The sequence below is a fragment of the Bombus vosnesenskii genome, unplaced genomic scaffold (assembly GCF_011952255.1).
Source record: "Bombus vosnesenskii isolate JDL3184/JDL3185 unplaced genomic scaffold, Bvos_JDL3184-5_v1.1 scf7180000013274, whole genome shotgun sequence".
Lineage (NCBI taxonomy): Eukaryota > Metazoa > Arthropoda > Insecta > Hymenoptera > Apidae > Bombus > Bombus vosnesenskii.
Window position 1 is genome coordinate 579,193 of NW_022882932.1, and position 16,066 is coordinate 595,258.

Consider the following 16,066-nt stretch of genomic DNA (forward strand, 5'->3'; position numbering starts at 1 on the left):
GAGACACGTGCATTTTATTGCCCACTCTAAGAATCGTCGGGCATCGTATCGATCGACGGAAAGCAGTTTAGTTTTCTCTGAATATGTAGTCAACGAGATAGCTCGTTTCATTTGCACTTTTCAGTTTAAGAAGGTATTCACGAATCCTATGTTCATTCTCATCCATTGTGTCCAAAACATTCGCCAATTTCGCTTTCCAATTAAATTTCTTATTATTTTGAAACCAGAGAAAACTCGAACGAACGAAAAATTATAGTTTCAATTATTCTCGAAGTTCCTCCGTTCCTTCGTCCACGTCAATTTCGTCCTATTCGAAGCATGGATTTCAAAGTAACAGCAACAGATGTCACGAGTCCATTTCTGGAGCTGTTTGAGTCAGTGTTAAATAAATTGAAAAATTACTCGATCTGTACTGGCCGACACAGGTTTACCTGATCAAAATTATTCTCCTATCAAGACCTCACAGTCTCCTTGCTGGCCGATATTTCATACCCCACGAGTGGATTTCGCGGTGCAGACCGTTCCCCTCCCGTTATACAGACTCTCGATCGTATCTACGTCAGCTGGAGATACACTTGAAATAGATGAACTCTTGGCCTAGATCTTCATGCGTTTGCCGTTTCGATGAAAACGATCGAAACACATGAGCATTAAGAAGTTCGGTTCTAGATGCTATCGCGTGCATTCTGCACTTGATTTTCCCATTGCGTGTACAAACATTTTTGGATACGAGATAGTCTGGGCGCTACCGACACCCTCTCTCTCTCTCTTTCTCTCTCTCTGTTTTCCTTTTTTTTCTTTCGTGAATTGCGAGATCTAGAATCTCCGAACCAGCTATCTCGGCACATGGCCCCCTTCTTTCTGTGAAACGTTCGATAAACGTCTGCGGGCGAAGTTTCCCGGTTCATTTGTCACCAGGCTCTTACAGCACTCCGATTTTCGTCCATTACTTCTCGCGTGTCTCCGCTTTTCTTACGCTACGCTCCCTCAAAGTTCCAGCAACCTCCATTGTTCGAGCGGTTGGATCAGGTTCGATGTGCTCTTATTGCGGAGAAACATATATGTTATTGATTATATGATTGAGACTAAATTCCTTAGTGTCTTGTATTAGAGAATTACAAATGAGTGAACTATTACTTAACTTCTATTAACGTTTTTAGCTTTTATTTAATATGTAATTATTCCGTCTATGATTTGGGTCTTATTTGACAGATGAATAATTGTTTTCTTCTTAAAAAAGTAATTAATTTAATTGAAGTCAGAAAATTTCAAAAAGAATGAAATGAATACAAAATCAGCAATTAAGCAAGCCAAAGGATACTACAAACGCAGATTACAAATTTACGTATTAAGGGGGTATTCTAGTCTAGAAATTTGAAAAAATCGAAAAAAATTTTTTTTTCATATTCCCAAAGTTCAGACATTCAAGAATATGCCCTTAAAAGTATTTTTCAAAATTTCAATTATTTTATGAGTTACAGCTATTTTTGTGACGTGGCATCTGCTCCGGTCCGACCGGAACAAATGAACAGTAGACGGTAGACGTTGTCCGAGTAAACTTATCTCAAAACTTTAAACGCGTTTTTCTCGAAACTACTTTTTTCGAATTGGCGTGCACGATGTCTCAAGTTCTAATGAACCGATTTATTTGAAATTTGGTGTGAATGTTCTTTATACATTCCTCTATCGCCTCAACCACGCTCAAATCAAAATTTTTAATTTTACTATTTTTAAAAAATTCGGAATAGCCAAAAAACATGCTAAAAAGGAAAATTTTTTTCAAACAGCCGCCATTTTGTGAAAAAATATTGTTTTGACTTTTGCAAGGTTCATGATATAGCCGCATCTATACTAATTAACAATCCGTTCGGCTTTATTGCTTCAGATGACTAGAAGGGTTGAAATCATGCACGCCAGGACGCCCTTTTTTTTGGACCCCCACTTTGCCAGTTCATAACTTTGTGAATTTTGAGTTTTTTTCAGTTAATTTTTTATGTAATCTTATAGTGTCAATAAACAAATGATAAAAAAATGGATAGTGAAAATATTTTTTGTTTCGTTTGTACAGAGCTACAAAAACCGCCCGAAATTCATGCCTCTAGACTAGAATACCCCCTTAACGTCAAAACTAAAATAATCTATGAAAGCAATCTTTCCTTAATCGGAAATGTGATAAAACATTTAAATTTTACAAAAAGCTACGTGTAACAATAATCTTCTTATGCACCAATAATCTCAATCTCACATTCGCTATAGAATTACGTATTTCGTATCACAATCACGGTTCTACAATCAAGAGTGCATCACGTATTCCTCCGCATCGTACGCAGTCTTTTAATCCATATTACTTAATCGGATCGCAAGAGCTTTCCCTGGATCGTATCCATGGAGCTTACCTCTTTTCGTGTGTTACCAATGATGAAATATTGTTTGTATTTGACGGTTTCTTCGGAGTCATCCTCGCGTAATCTAGTGACAAATGCGAACCACGTAGTTCTCTGGTTATATCATTCCCATTTATAGCTGAGGATTGCGTGGTGAGAAAAAGATATGAAGTCATGTAAATTGTCACGCGATAGAGACACGTGGCGAATATTCCTCTGTAACCTGGCAGTGGCTCGAAACTTCCGGCCAGAGTTCGACCGTTCGATAGAGACAAGCCACACCATTAAGCGGCGTGATACCCCATACAAATCACGTCGATCCGCGATTTATGGTCCGTTCACCCCCTTACGCTATCGCGTTATCAGTCCTGCCGGTTACCGTTCCTAAAACGAGATTCCACACTCTGGGAAAACTCTGTTTTCATGCTGTCCGAAGCTGATTTTTTCCTTCCGCGTTAACGTACCATTTTTTTTGCATATTCCTATCATTTTTCGGTATTCATTAATTTTATTCGACTTACTTTACTTTATTATCAAGAAATAATTTAGAGATTTTCAAAATTTGTGCAAGAATTAAAGTTCTGTAGATATTTAGACATTTACTAAATCAGTTTAATTATAATGGGAAATCTGTTTGCGACGCGTCTCCTTCGATCCTCATGAGACTCGTAATGTTTCATTTTCTCGTAAACTGGTTAACCATTTAAGTACATATCTATACTCGGAGTCACTAACCCAATTAACCTGGCGCTAGCTTTTGCGACATATCGTAATGTTTTGTGTTATGTAGAAACTTTCAGCTACTATCGTCGATCTCTTCTTATGTTTATTCTATAGCATCGATGCTTATCTCTAAATAACTTTCCATGTACACAGTGGCTCGGGAAAGTAGATTGGGTTGTAGCTTTAAAACGATTAGAGATAAAAGAAAATAAATGTGTCGTAATTTGCACGCCAATCTCATGCAATTATGCATGCGTATAGCAGCAAATAAGCGATTTCATATTGAATTAATTAATCGATATAATTTTTCTTTGCAATAAATAAAAAAAGTAATATGTACTTTGCGATACGGATCGATTTCTTACATTTTTATCTACTAAATTTCTGTTAAATCATCAGTTTCTAAAAGTTCATATTTTTTAATTTTTGTATTAAATATTATAAAAAGGGAAACGATGTCAATCGCTATATCAAAGAATATATAGATAATTCAATTCAGAAAGGAGAATATTTGAACCATACGCGCGCACATAAATACATACTGTTGACAGATCGGACATTTTCTTTCATTTCCGTCCTTTTCGAAGCTACAACCCAACCCACTTGTCCAAAACACTCTGGTATCATCCTGATTTATTTTTCATCCTGTTTACCCAATATCGATGACAATTCACCCCTCGAATCTCCTAAAATCCACGCAAATTTCGAATCAATCAGCACCGCTAACAGTTCCCAGAACATAAATCCAAACGTGGCTACAATTCGCGTGGGTGTATTTCTATTTTTGATGGGCCGTCTTTTCTCTGTGTTTCGTCCATTTTTTCTGCTTTCCGCGCTGCTCTTACCATACGATACGCTTCGCGACGAGTCCACCTTTGCGGACCGTTTTACCAACTTTAAACCATTTACTCGTGGTTCTTTGTGTGATATTTTTTTTCATCTACCTCCTTTTTTTTTCTTTGATTCCGAATGGTAAATGCCAGGGGCAGCGTAATGCTCGCGCGTAGGCGCCGTATTTATTTCGTAGAAAAGCGAGCTCGTGGAAAAAATAGCGGAGAATGTGACGTCAGAACGTCCGCATTCATCGCTAGCACAAAACGCGTCGATGTTTGTTTAGCCGGTTATAAAGGATCTCCGATTTTTCTGTCGGTCTTTCTTGCAATGAAAATTCTTTATTTATTATTTTTTTTTCTTTCGTCTGCCGAAACGAGTTCCACGTTATCGAACGCGTCGGAGTAATTAATGCGCGAAGGTTATCGCAATTGCTCGCGATATGTATTCCGTAGGACCGATATGAATCCACTGCGAATGCCGCATTTGCAGTATTTGTCAATACACGGTTTTATTTTGGTCATTGATTTTTGTTAAAGATAATTATTGATTTCGGGTCTTAGATTTTATAATTATTCTTTTTTAGATTGAATTATTTCGGCTCATAGAATAAATTTCAGACTAGTACAATACATTGAAAAATTCCTAGATGGGTTGATTTTAACGTTATTGGTCTAAGTTTTAAAGTATGAGATCACATAATTAGGAATTACCTTTCACAGCAGAAATAATAGCATTACAACGATTTGTGTCATAGCAAATATCACGACTAAGTAATTAGAAATCTATTCTTAACCCAGAAGTAATTTTTCTGACATTTTCTAAAATTTCTCGTACTATTAAAAGTATTAGAATTAAATATCCAGTTTATATTCAGACTACATTTAACTCTATTTTCAATAATCACTTTTTTAGTCAACCAAATCGATCAATTTTATTAATGTTTCATAAAGATGAAGACTCATACCTTTTGATTTCCTTCTTACGTACATAAACCACGTATAATTAAATCGTCACGTTGTCGCTGTTTCGCCAAAAAGAGCAGCTAAATAAACTCACCATGCCAACGGTATTTTTCTCTCTTTTATCTCGTACAATCTCAGCAGCAAATTTTTTACCAAGATTATTTTTATTTATTCGTCCCCGTTTTTTGTTTTTTTTGCCTACATTCTCAGCTTTCTTCTTGTTCTTTATTAATGTCAGGAGTGCCGGCAGTGTTCTACCACGGAACCGGAAGCGAGAACGCAAGCCGCGCATATACGGAGACACCGATGCAACACGTCCAACGGACTGCACTCCGGAAGAAATGTATGAAGTCGACATTCACTTTGGACTGTGGAAAAAAGCACGCCTTTTTCCCCTCTCTGTCTGTCCGTTTGTCTTCGCGCCTCTATTTCTCTTTGTACATCTGTCTCTCCTTTCAACCGCTTCTTTTTTTTCTCACGTTCTCGCAAAACATCGATCATTATCATTACAGTTTATCGGCGCCATGAAACGTAAACGTTTCGTTGATAGTTTCACAATTTCGTTCACTAAACGTTTTTGGAGGCTGGAGCGCTTCTGTTCCACGTCATCGATCGCGATTCATACATTTCTGCCTTCGTCGGTCCCGTAAGCAAGAAATAACAGCGCGGTGAGACGCGTCCAATCGACGAAACGGGGCTGCTGCCGTAACCCGTGCGACAATTGGTAGCCATAAGTTCTATTATCACACGGCAAATATTTTACGAATCTTCGAACGCGAGAGTGCGATATTCGGTTACTCGTACGATTGCGAGCACGTGGAATATTCGCAGGTAAATATCGCGTAACGCAGCACGGATGAAAGGGAAAGGGATACCTAAATACATGGTTTATAGTGGACGATGATTTGACCACGCTTTACGTGTTCAAACGTAATCGTTGTGATTCATCCAAAATAAAGAGATTAACGACGAGTTTGCGAGCATAGTAAACGCTGACTCGGGTTCCAGTTGGACCAGAGTAGCAAAGGTCTGTAGCGAGGCTAAAGAACGAAAGAAAGGAGAGAACGTTTAATCCGGGGATCGCGAAAGTGTCACGACGCAGGAGGAAAACGTGCTCGCTCGATCGTCGCACAGCGTACAGAGAAGATCAACGACAAAGCAACACACACGGAAAAATCACGTTTCTGTCTTTCTTTCGGCCGTCACTTTGGCGTCACACAGATGTCTCTCTACGTCTTCTTTCATCTTTTCCTTTTTTCTTTTTTTTTTTTTCAATTCTCTCTTCTTTAATCGGCTACAGACAGTATTACATATCTCTCTCTTACTCTCTGCTGAGTGGCAGTAAACGAGAGTAGCGAGAGCGTACGATATCGCGTATAGCCTTGATGTACGGAACAGTTGTGATCAGAGTTTTATGTTTCAGTGGATCTTACCAACGGACAGCTCACCCCCAACAACAACACGCCCTTGCTCACGCAAGCTCTTTCTGGTACGTCTAAAAGTTTACCATTCTTTTCGGCTTCGATCCTACCACCGCTTTCTTAATTTGTCTCGCATCGCTAAAGAGTCTCGAGGTTTATATTTATATGCGCATCATATACTATATGCAGATATAATATGTATTATATATTATATATATCAAAATGTACGGACAATAGGTTCGCTGGGAACGGCGCACGATTTCCGATTCTTGATAGTTTTCATTATCGAGTCACGCGATATAGCGAAAGGCAGTAATGGTAGAAGAGAGAAAGAGGGAGGAAGGGGAAGAGAGAGAGAGAGAGAGAGAAAGTATGAGCAAGAGAAAGGAAGGAAGAGAATAACAACGATATCAGCTCTGCTTCTTAGCACGAGGTCTTCGTGATTGTTAGATCGAGACGTTACGATATAGCTAGACGGAATCCGGTATTACGACGCCGCTTACAACGGGGCTTGGAACTCGTGTAATTCAATTCTCTTTCGTGATTCGATTCTCGAGCTTTAAAAGAAACAAGCTTTGCATTATGTCTTAATGGCAAATTACGGGGCTGCTTCGACTTCTTCGTATACTTTGAGTAGTGAACAAGCTCGAACCAGTGAATCATACCTACTTGCTAAGCTTCCTGAAGTTTGAACCGTGAAAACGTTTATCCTCGGTTGAGCGTTTCCTCGTTCGAGGATACTCCATGCTCGGATTCTTCGATCGGTATATGTATATACAGTCAATTGTCGTATAAATGCATGATTTTTTATGTCATGGATTCTTTCATTTTATGGGATGATCTTGTGCATGATCGATTTACGTATGATTTCTATTTGTTAAGAAGTTAAGAAGTATTAGCAACTATCATAATTAATAAATTGAACAGCCATTATTTATTTGGTTCGTAAATGAAATACGTCCAGTACAAAATAACAACATCTCCCAATAAATAATTAAGCATTCGAAATGTTCTATCAGACAGAATAAATCAGGTGCAAAGCATTTCCCAGGAAAGTCGTTCCTCTAAACGAGCAAGGAAAAATCCTACTGCAATTCTCTGTAGAATTCTTTACCAAGAATCCGTGCTAATTTCTCGAAAATGGTCACGGTTCAGAGCACTTTTCACGACCCATGCCAGTGAAAGGACTTTCTTCTTAGCTTGTGAATGGTGCGAGGTCGAGCGGATGGCGAAGCAATCCAGACAGCAAGGAATTCTGAAAAATGTCACACATGTAGGACGGCTGGATGCCGACAGCAAATACAACGACTTCAACCCTTTTATTTTTTTATTCCTCCTCCTTCTTTCTCCCTTTTCTCTCCCACCGATCGCAAAATCTGGCCTGATCCTGTCGGCTCCTGTGCTGTTCGCAATCTCCTCTCAAATAAATCAAACTTTTGAATCGTGCTCGACCCACCCCCACCATCCCTCGTACTCCGCATCGACAAATCCAGCCACCAGTAGAAAACTTTCTAACTGGTCGCCATTGTCAAGAGTTTAAAAGCTGAATAGGGTTTTAGATTGTACATCGAGCATTTTCGGTTTGTCATACTCTGCCCCTCTCCTCGTTCTTTTCGTCCTCGCGAGTTTCGAATTCTTCGCGTTCCTCTTCCACCCTCTGTCTGGAATCTCTTCGTCATCTTTGTCTTCGAATTATACCTAGTCCTCCGTGTCGTAGCTACGTTGCGCAATCTCGTAGTGATTCATCTTCCCTTGCTCTTTTGTTCTTCTTTTTTTCTTGGAGATCGTCGTTATTGTATTTTTTGTACATACAGTTGCTCACGGAAGTAATCAAACACTTGTAGAAATCACAAAAATATTTAAACACTCAATTATCTATTATAGTAATAAGTCTAAATATTCAGTGGAATCAGTTCGACACTAATTATATGTATATTTAAAATGGTTATTCTTGCTATATATCAATTTTTCACTAAATATGAATACAAATTTTTTATGATAAATATTCGAACACTATCGTGAGCAATCGTATATGATAATTGAATTGATAACCATGGAGTGGAGAAAATAGTCTTGATATTAGGTTTTAAAATATATGTAGTGTTGGAAAATTGGGAATGCCATGGAATGTGTGGTTGGTATTGAGAAAAGATATATGCGAGATCCATTCTGTGGTCGCGTACATTAATCTCTTTCGTTGTTTCGCTCGGCCGGTTGGTACAGAAGACTCGAGACTGGAACGCAGCTTTTCGGGCCGATGCGTGGATGACAAGTTGGCAATTTATTCCCTGAAACCTCTGGACCTAGGGCATACAATTCCGGGGTATATTTTAGTTTGTCAGACGTGGTAGCTGCTAATACGAAGAGGAACACGTATACAGCTGATGAATAAGCCGCGATGTCCTCGAAATCGGAACGCGTGATAGTGGTCTCCTTTCGTTTCCCTTGTTATTTCGAGAGACTCGAGCGGATCGTTGCCCGTGTACTTCTGGCCAATTAAGTATTGTCGAGATCGTTGTGCATTGGTGTCACTGTACTAGTTCCATTTTGCCTTTCGAGTGGCTATTATTCTATAAATCAATTGCTGTTTGCTCGACTTTCGTTATCCCTTTTATTCTGGAATCCTTCCTCCTATTATAGAATGCGAGCGCTGGTCTTTTATATTGTTTTTTTGTTTCTTTATTTATTTTCTTTTATCTCATTTTTCTTTGTTTTATAGCATGTTCTATTTTGCCCTGAAACAATACCGTACTAACATGAACGCGAGAGATATAGCAAAAACGCGCAAAAAACACGAGTCAGAAACGAAATCGTTCCTCTTGAGAAGAAAATCCGCCACATTATGAACAGTCAAATCACTTTAGTTCTAAATCGCACGTGCTCGACGATATCTGTTTATGTGTTGGTCGCTGTTACTGGCTCGTGCGATTGCGTTCCTTGTCTTAGCGACGTGTATAGTACATTGTATCCATTCTCCGCAGCTCCGATGGTTTTCTGTTGTTCCATTACGCGCAGAGGTGTCTTGTAATCCGCTTATTGAGTATCTCCTTATTTGCTTCTTCCACGTTTTATATGTGTCTGGATCATTTGTTTCCGTAACTGGCGACGTTTCTACACTGTTCTCTCTCTCTCTCTCTCTCTCTCTCTCTGTATGTGTATCTGTTTTGTGTTGTACCAGTGTTCACGTGTTTTATTGGATGTCTATTACGAATTCGTCCTGGTTCACTGATATAACAAGAAAATGGAAACGTTTCCTTTATTTTTTCTTCTCCTTTTCTAGCGGGTACAAATTTATTTTTATACGCACATGTCGCTTATTAATTGAGATGTTCCTTATACTGCGAGATATACACATGTACAGAAACGCAAGTTGTAATGTTGATTGCGTGATTTTGTTGTTGATATTGTAAGGCGTGTTTGTTAGCGATGTTAAAAACACATACTAGTTTCGATAAGCTTCCCGGTAGTAGGTATAGTGATATAAACAATAATATTATTATTTATATCAGTATACCTACTACCGGGAAGCTTATCGAAACTAGTATGTGTTTTTAACATCGCTAACTATATAGTACATTACTATATAGTAATGTCGTTATTAACATTTGAAGAGCGTAAAATCTTTGGAACAGAGGAATTATATAGCTTTTATGAATACCTATGTATGTGTTAATCAACGTGTTTGTTTTTCTAGCTTGCCGTTACAAAAACATGTATAATGTATGACGTTCCAATCAATTATTCAAATGCTCAAAAGTAATTGGAATTTTCGTGTTCGACTTAAGAATTTAACCTTTCGATGTTAAATTTCATATAATAAGTTCATATTATTATTATAATAAGTAGTATATCATTTGATTGGTTGAAACAATTATGTGCGCAAATCTTTTATAAAATTGTATTCTATCTCGCTTCATGGTATCTTACAAATTTCTTCTTTTCCGTTTATTTCCTGTATGTGTATAAAATATGTTCCTTCCATATATGTTCAAGCTAAATACTACAAACATTATGCCCATAGCCGCATAGTTGTTTCACCTTTCAACATCAATCAGAAACATTTCGATACTACATTACAATGAACAAAAATAAAAAAATTTACATGCATTCCACCGCGAATCTTCTGCAAATGAGCTAGTAAACTAACGAATCCGGTTAGTTCTTCAAAAGAAATCAAAGTTACAAGAACAGCTGACTTACTCTGCTTTCAAATCGTTTCACAGTTAATTCACATGGTATCTCATTTGACCGCATCAGTTTTCTTTAAAAAATCCCTACTCAACCAATCTACTTACTTATCGGTTGTACCAGCCTTGAACAGACTTCTAACAGACTTCTTGAAGAAAAAGACATGTACATATACTCTCTTTCAAGAAACACTCTCTTTCACTTGACCTTATGTTTTTACTCGCGAAGCACTTGGTTAGCGTTTCGCGCTCGACGAGGACACACCAGCAGCACAGCTAATTGCTTAGCCGGTTGAGGCCGTGGCAGCGCATTGGGGAATATTGAAAAATGACCGGCACATTCGTTGCAGTGATGAACAACTACCAAGCGGCCGCAGCGCAGGCCGGATTTCCGCCGGCGTCGCCGCACGCGGCCGGTGGCCACGGTGGGCCACAGGGCCGATCATTTCCTGCGGCTAATTCACCGGGCCCCATCGACATGTATAGTTCAAGCGCCGCAGCCGCAGCAGCTGCCGCAGCCGCGGACTCCGCAGTCGCCAGCTACGTCCAGGCCGCAGCCAGTCCGCAGCCCCCCACGACCGCGTTCCCTGCGATCGCTGTGTCCCGTGCCCCGCTCAACTACAGTCCCGTAAGTCCATTCTACTATCCTTCTTCACGCTGACCTAGGGCCCCATGGAATTATTCATGTTTTGTTTAATCGCAGTTATATTGGAAATCGGAGTTTGAAAAGTTCGCGATGTCACGTGATATGGATTGATTATAACAACGAAATTGGGAATATGGAAGATTTTAAGTTCATTTTGAAGTCAATAAAGGGGAGATAGAGATGGTAGACTATCCAATAAGTGATGCAGACTTTTATAGGAGTTTTATGATATACAAGTAGAGACTTAATAGGTAAATGAAAAACTGTTAAAGAAACTAAAGGAAATGTGTTACTAGTTAATTAATACTAGATTGCCTTGCATCCAATATGTGTATATATAAATATACTTTGAGGACTGCATTACTTATAGAATAATCAAATAAACCGTAGAAAGTTGACTTTAGATCGTCGTGTCAATTTTAGAACGAAATTCGTGAAACTTGCGATAGTCGTCAGTGGTTGACTTATACTACTTGACATCTGAATCTGTTTATAAATAATAGTTTCTGCTATCTTCGCGGGAAACATTTGTACTGCTTTTGATGTTTTTTCTTTTTATTAAAAAGTGCTGAGAATGTAATAATTAAATAAATACACTTTATAAATTACAAATTTAATTACACTTTACTTTTTATATTATCCAATAGTAATTCATCAATCCCGGGCATTTTCTGATTATATTAAATTACGATATTCCTTATTCTACATTCTAGATTCGATTATATTGCTTCTTGGAGAAATATCTTACTATTACATTTTATAACATTCGAAATAACAAAAGAAATTTCATACATTAGAAGGAAATAAAAGAATTGCCATTGTATATTGTACACTGGTAACTAGATGTCTGATATAATTGATATTCTTTTCGCACCGACCGAGTCGGATTGAACGAAAAAATTTTCTAGCAACTAACCCATTCTAACAAAATTATTAGATTTATCTGTGATAATTCTTTTATCCATTCAGTGTACTTTAGAAAAGATATTTGAATAAAATAAAAAACGAAGAAGAGTCGAGAGATTCGAGAGTACGGTACCTTTCCTTTTCTTTTGTTAGAATTTGCAACTTACGTTGCTGTAGCTTTGATTATAAATCGGTTTCGATTGCTGAGCTTCTCAATTTGCCAATATTATGTTTTTGTGTTTTATTCTTTCCCTTTTAATTCTTATTTCTCCTTTTCATCATTTGGACAAAATTTTATAATCGAACGATGCAACCTTTCATGATCAAGTATCGCAATTGCACGTAGTTGAAACGATATTTTTGCACCATCTTAAATAACGTACAAAAATAAATAAACTCCTGTCCTTAAAACCATCATATATGAACCTCGACAAAATATTTTTCTTCGTATTTTAGGGTCCTCTAATACCAGCGGCGTTCACTAATGGCTACCATTGAGCCTTGTTAAGACCTAATAACAGGTACGTAGTCACGTTCGCCTGCATTTTAAATCTTTCTATTTAGGCGTTTCATGCTACATAATATTTAATACGTAATAGATTTTCTTAATTTGAAAAAAGTAGTTGTACGGTAATGAAATCTGTTTAATATTAAAATTAAATGTTTCTGAATTGTACATAATTATTGCACAAATAGTAGATAGTTATAAGCCATTTCATCATCTTTCTTATGAGACATTAATTCAGTTAACTAAATTTGAAATATTGTAACATTTCCTGTTGTTTTTCTCGAATATAGCGCATTATCGTACGAATACGGTAACGAAATACTTTCATCTTTCTGTAGCAAACGCAAACACGTTCACCAAAAATGAATATAACAGAAACCATAGGTTTCCTTACCGGTTCACCGTAAGTTTCCACTTAGTGTGCCACATGAAATATTCATAACATTAATTCTCCTACTGTAACGAGCATACAAATAATAGGATGCTAAATGATTAAGATACTTTCGTGATTAAATTCTTATCTACATTATCATTTATTAATTTCAGATTAAATTTCTTAAAATACAAATAAAAGATTATATTGGACTATGATTCGTATATTACATTATATAAAGTATGATTCGCGAAGGGATCTTACTTTACATTTCATCTATTTCCATTCACTTTTAAGCACTCCAACAGTAACACGATCCGCTTGCGCTGATTTCACAAAGATCATGGCTTACGTATCGCAATCTCTCGCTAACAAACTACGATTTTTTTTTCGTTAGGATGGACGAGAGGGCAGAACGCAGCACGGTTGACTGACGGTACAGTGAACGATGTAAATGCCTTGGAAAAATGCACCACGATGAACGAACTTTGGACGGAACTGGATGCGTACTATTACGACTAATACATCGGAAAATCGCGATTTAGATAGGAAGATAATAGTTTCTACCCAGAAGGAGGCTTCGACTTTGCAACGGCGATTGATCGACCGCAACAAGGGCGACGATTGAACGGAAATAGCCGCTACTTTCCAACGAACGGAAAAGAAAAAAAAAACGTAAATTGAAGGCGTGAGGAAGACACAAGGAAGCTAATAGAAATATGAAAAAAATCTAAAAAATAAGAAGGAATGGAAGGAGGAAGATGCGAAACAAAAATGCGGGAAAAATGTATAAATTTATAAATCGCGGTACACGTCCAGAAAGTTTGCGAGAAGAGCGACGTGGTAAAGAAAGATAAGACAAGCAGAAAGTAAGGGAAACACGAAGGGCAGAAGCTGCGTAAAGATAGATGTGGCCGAAACTGCGTATTAATGCCCGTTCTCCGACATTAATAAAGAATAATATAATAATAATAATAATGAATTAAATTAATATTATTAATTGCTAAATAATTAAGTGACTAAGTCTAGAATATATATAAATATTATATATATAAATATATAAATATATATATATAAATAATTGATAAATATTAGATGATAAAACGTATGGATCCTTAGCATTTAAGGCAAACGAAAAAATGGCGGAAAAATACCAACTTACATACGAATATTATTATAATTACTGGTTATTATTGTATAACGTTATGGCGACTTTTTTTTCTAATTGATTAACAAGAACAAGAAGAGGATGAAAAGCCATGCACCGTGTTAGCTCGCGCGTGTACGCGTGCGCAATATACATATATATACATACACATATATATATAAGTGTGTGTGTATATATATATAAATACAAATGCAAAATACAAATATAAATATAGATATAAATATAAATATGAATATAAATACAAATATATAAATATAAATATAAATAATAAAATTACAATTATTATGCGCATAACACACGTTCGCACCCGGGAAGAGAGCGTCTCTGTGTTGGGCTTTCGAGTTTTTTTAGTCGTGTAGAAACGGTTAATAATAAAAAAATAAAAGAGCAAAAATACAAAAGGCGTGTAAGGAATTTTTCGAGGAGCGCGAATCGACAACACGAAGGAGCACCCGACACGGAAGTGTGAATGATTAGTCCGGGGGGGGGGGGGGTTTAGGATACGAGACAACGAGGACGTTAGGCAGGCCAAGAGTGCGCTTCGCCCTTTTTCTTTGTTTCTTGCGCGCGCGTGTCCGCCACTTCTCAGCGTGCTCTTTGCCGACTGAATGCCGGAATGACACTTCTCGCTCGCCCCGGCGCGGTGTCGTCGAAGCACTTTTCCCTTTTCCCGGGTGTGCAACGAGGGAGAAAAGAGGACGAATAAAGCACGGAAAGAGCAAGAGGAGGGTGAGGTTGCGTACATAGACCTAGGCACGCGTGTTACACGGATGACGTGTCGCTGTTTGCATTGCTTATCGTGCGATAGATAGAAGGAAAGAAAAAAAAAAAAGAAAGAAAGGAAGAAACAACGCGGGGGCTGCGAAGCGAGATGGAAGGATTGCAACTCGCGAGACTCTATGTAAGTTAGACGAACAAAGAGAAAAAAAAAAAGAAGAAATAATGAGGGAAAGAGGAAGAATGGAAGAATACGACCTGCTTTTAAGATGATGCGTGTTGATAAGAAAAGAAGATGTAGTCATCCAGCGCAAAGAACGGTTATCGATAGAGGAAGAGAATGAGAGAACATTACATATACAGGGTCGCGAAATCGAGTAAGAGAACGCTAAGTCCCAAGCGTTGTATCGCGTCGAAAGTCTGGTCTCATCCAATGCCGAAACGATGATCGTTGAATTTAATCGGCCATTGTATAGCTATCCAATCGATTACTTGCATTAACTTCGGTGCATACATGCATATTACACGTACGCGAATTATTGTATCGTTGATTTACTATAACGCATGATCCTATAAAGGAGCCTGCAAGGGAAACACAAGCAATGTTCACCGACACGCATTTCACACAAGCTCACGATAAACGTATATAAAATATCTTCTACATACACTTTTACGTACACGCTCAAACTATACATATGTTCCACACAGAGACATAGACACTCCGAACACAAATATAATATATGCTGTGACACGCGCCAGCGGCTTTTTAAAGGAATTATCCTAACACACATGCCTATATACACATACAAGAAGAAATATATATATATATACACACACACATACCCACGCTACACCAGGAAGAACTATATGCAAACCATCAAGTACACGAAATAAGATGCATTAAAAGAAAAACAAAATATATATCTACACATATGCGTGTATTCAGTTATTATACCGCGCGTCCGTATATGTACAGTGCGTTAATTGAAGGCGAGATTGCGAATCGCCAATTTAATGCGCCATTGCATAAGTAAAAGCGGAAGTGAAAGTAATGCGTGCAATGGGAATGATATTTGGACACGAAGCGAGGTTGTGCGTCTCTATATAACCCGGATGCATGTGAGAAAGAATGAGAGAGAACGTGACGATACGTGCGTACGAGAGCGAGAGAAAGAAAGTCATTAAATCTTTAAGATTTACGAACACGGTCACCTGAAAATGTCATTTTACGGATTAA

General features: G+C 37.9%; 1 protein-coding gene across 6 annotated transcripts in view; it reads left to right on the plus strand.

The window, feature by feature from the left end:
* The window catches only part of LOC117231852 (RNA-binding protein Musashi homolog Rbp6), a 430,672-nt gene extending 417,054 nt beyond the window's left edge, over positions 1 to 13,618 (plus strand). For 3 of the 6 annotated variants that reach the window (XM_033490700.1, XM_033490703.1, XM_033490704.1), the window contains 5 exons: positions 5,142 to 5,246; positions 6,327 to 6,392; positions 10,862 to 11,139; positions 12,520 to 12,584; positions 13,342 to 13,618. In XM_033490700.1, coding sequence (XP_033346591.1) covers positions 5,142 to 5,246; positions 6,327 to 6,392; positions 10,862 to 11,139; positions 12,520 to 12,561 — 491 coding nt within the window. In that variant the 3' untranslated portion in view covers positions 12,562 to 12,584; positions 13,342 to 13,618. The remainder of the gene's footprint in view (positions 1 to 5,141; positions 5,247 to 6,326; positions 6,393 to 10,861; positions 11,140 to 12,519; positions 12,585 to 13,341) is intronic. The other 3 variants (XM_033490701.1, XM_033490702.1, XM_033490705.1) reach the window with 2 other exon arrangements.
* The last annotated feature ends 2,448 nt before the right edge of the window (positions 13,619 to 16,066 follow it).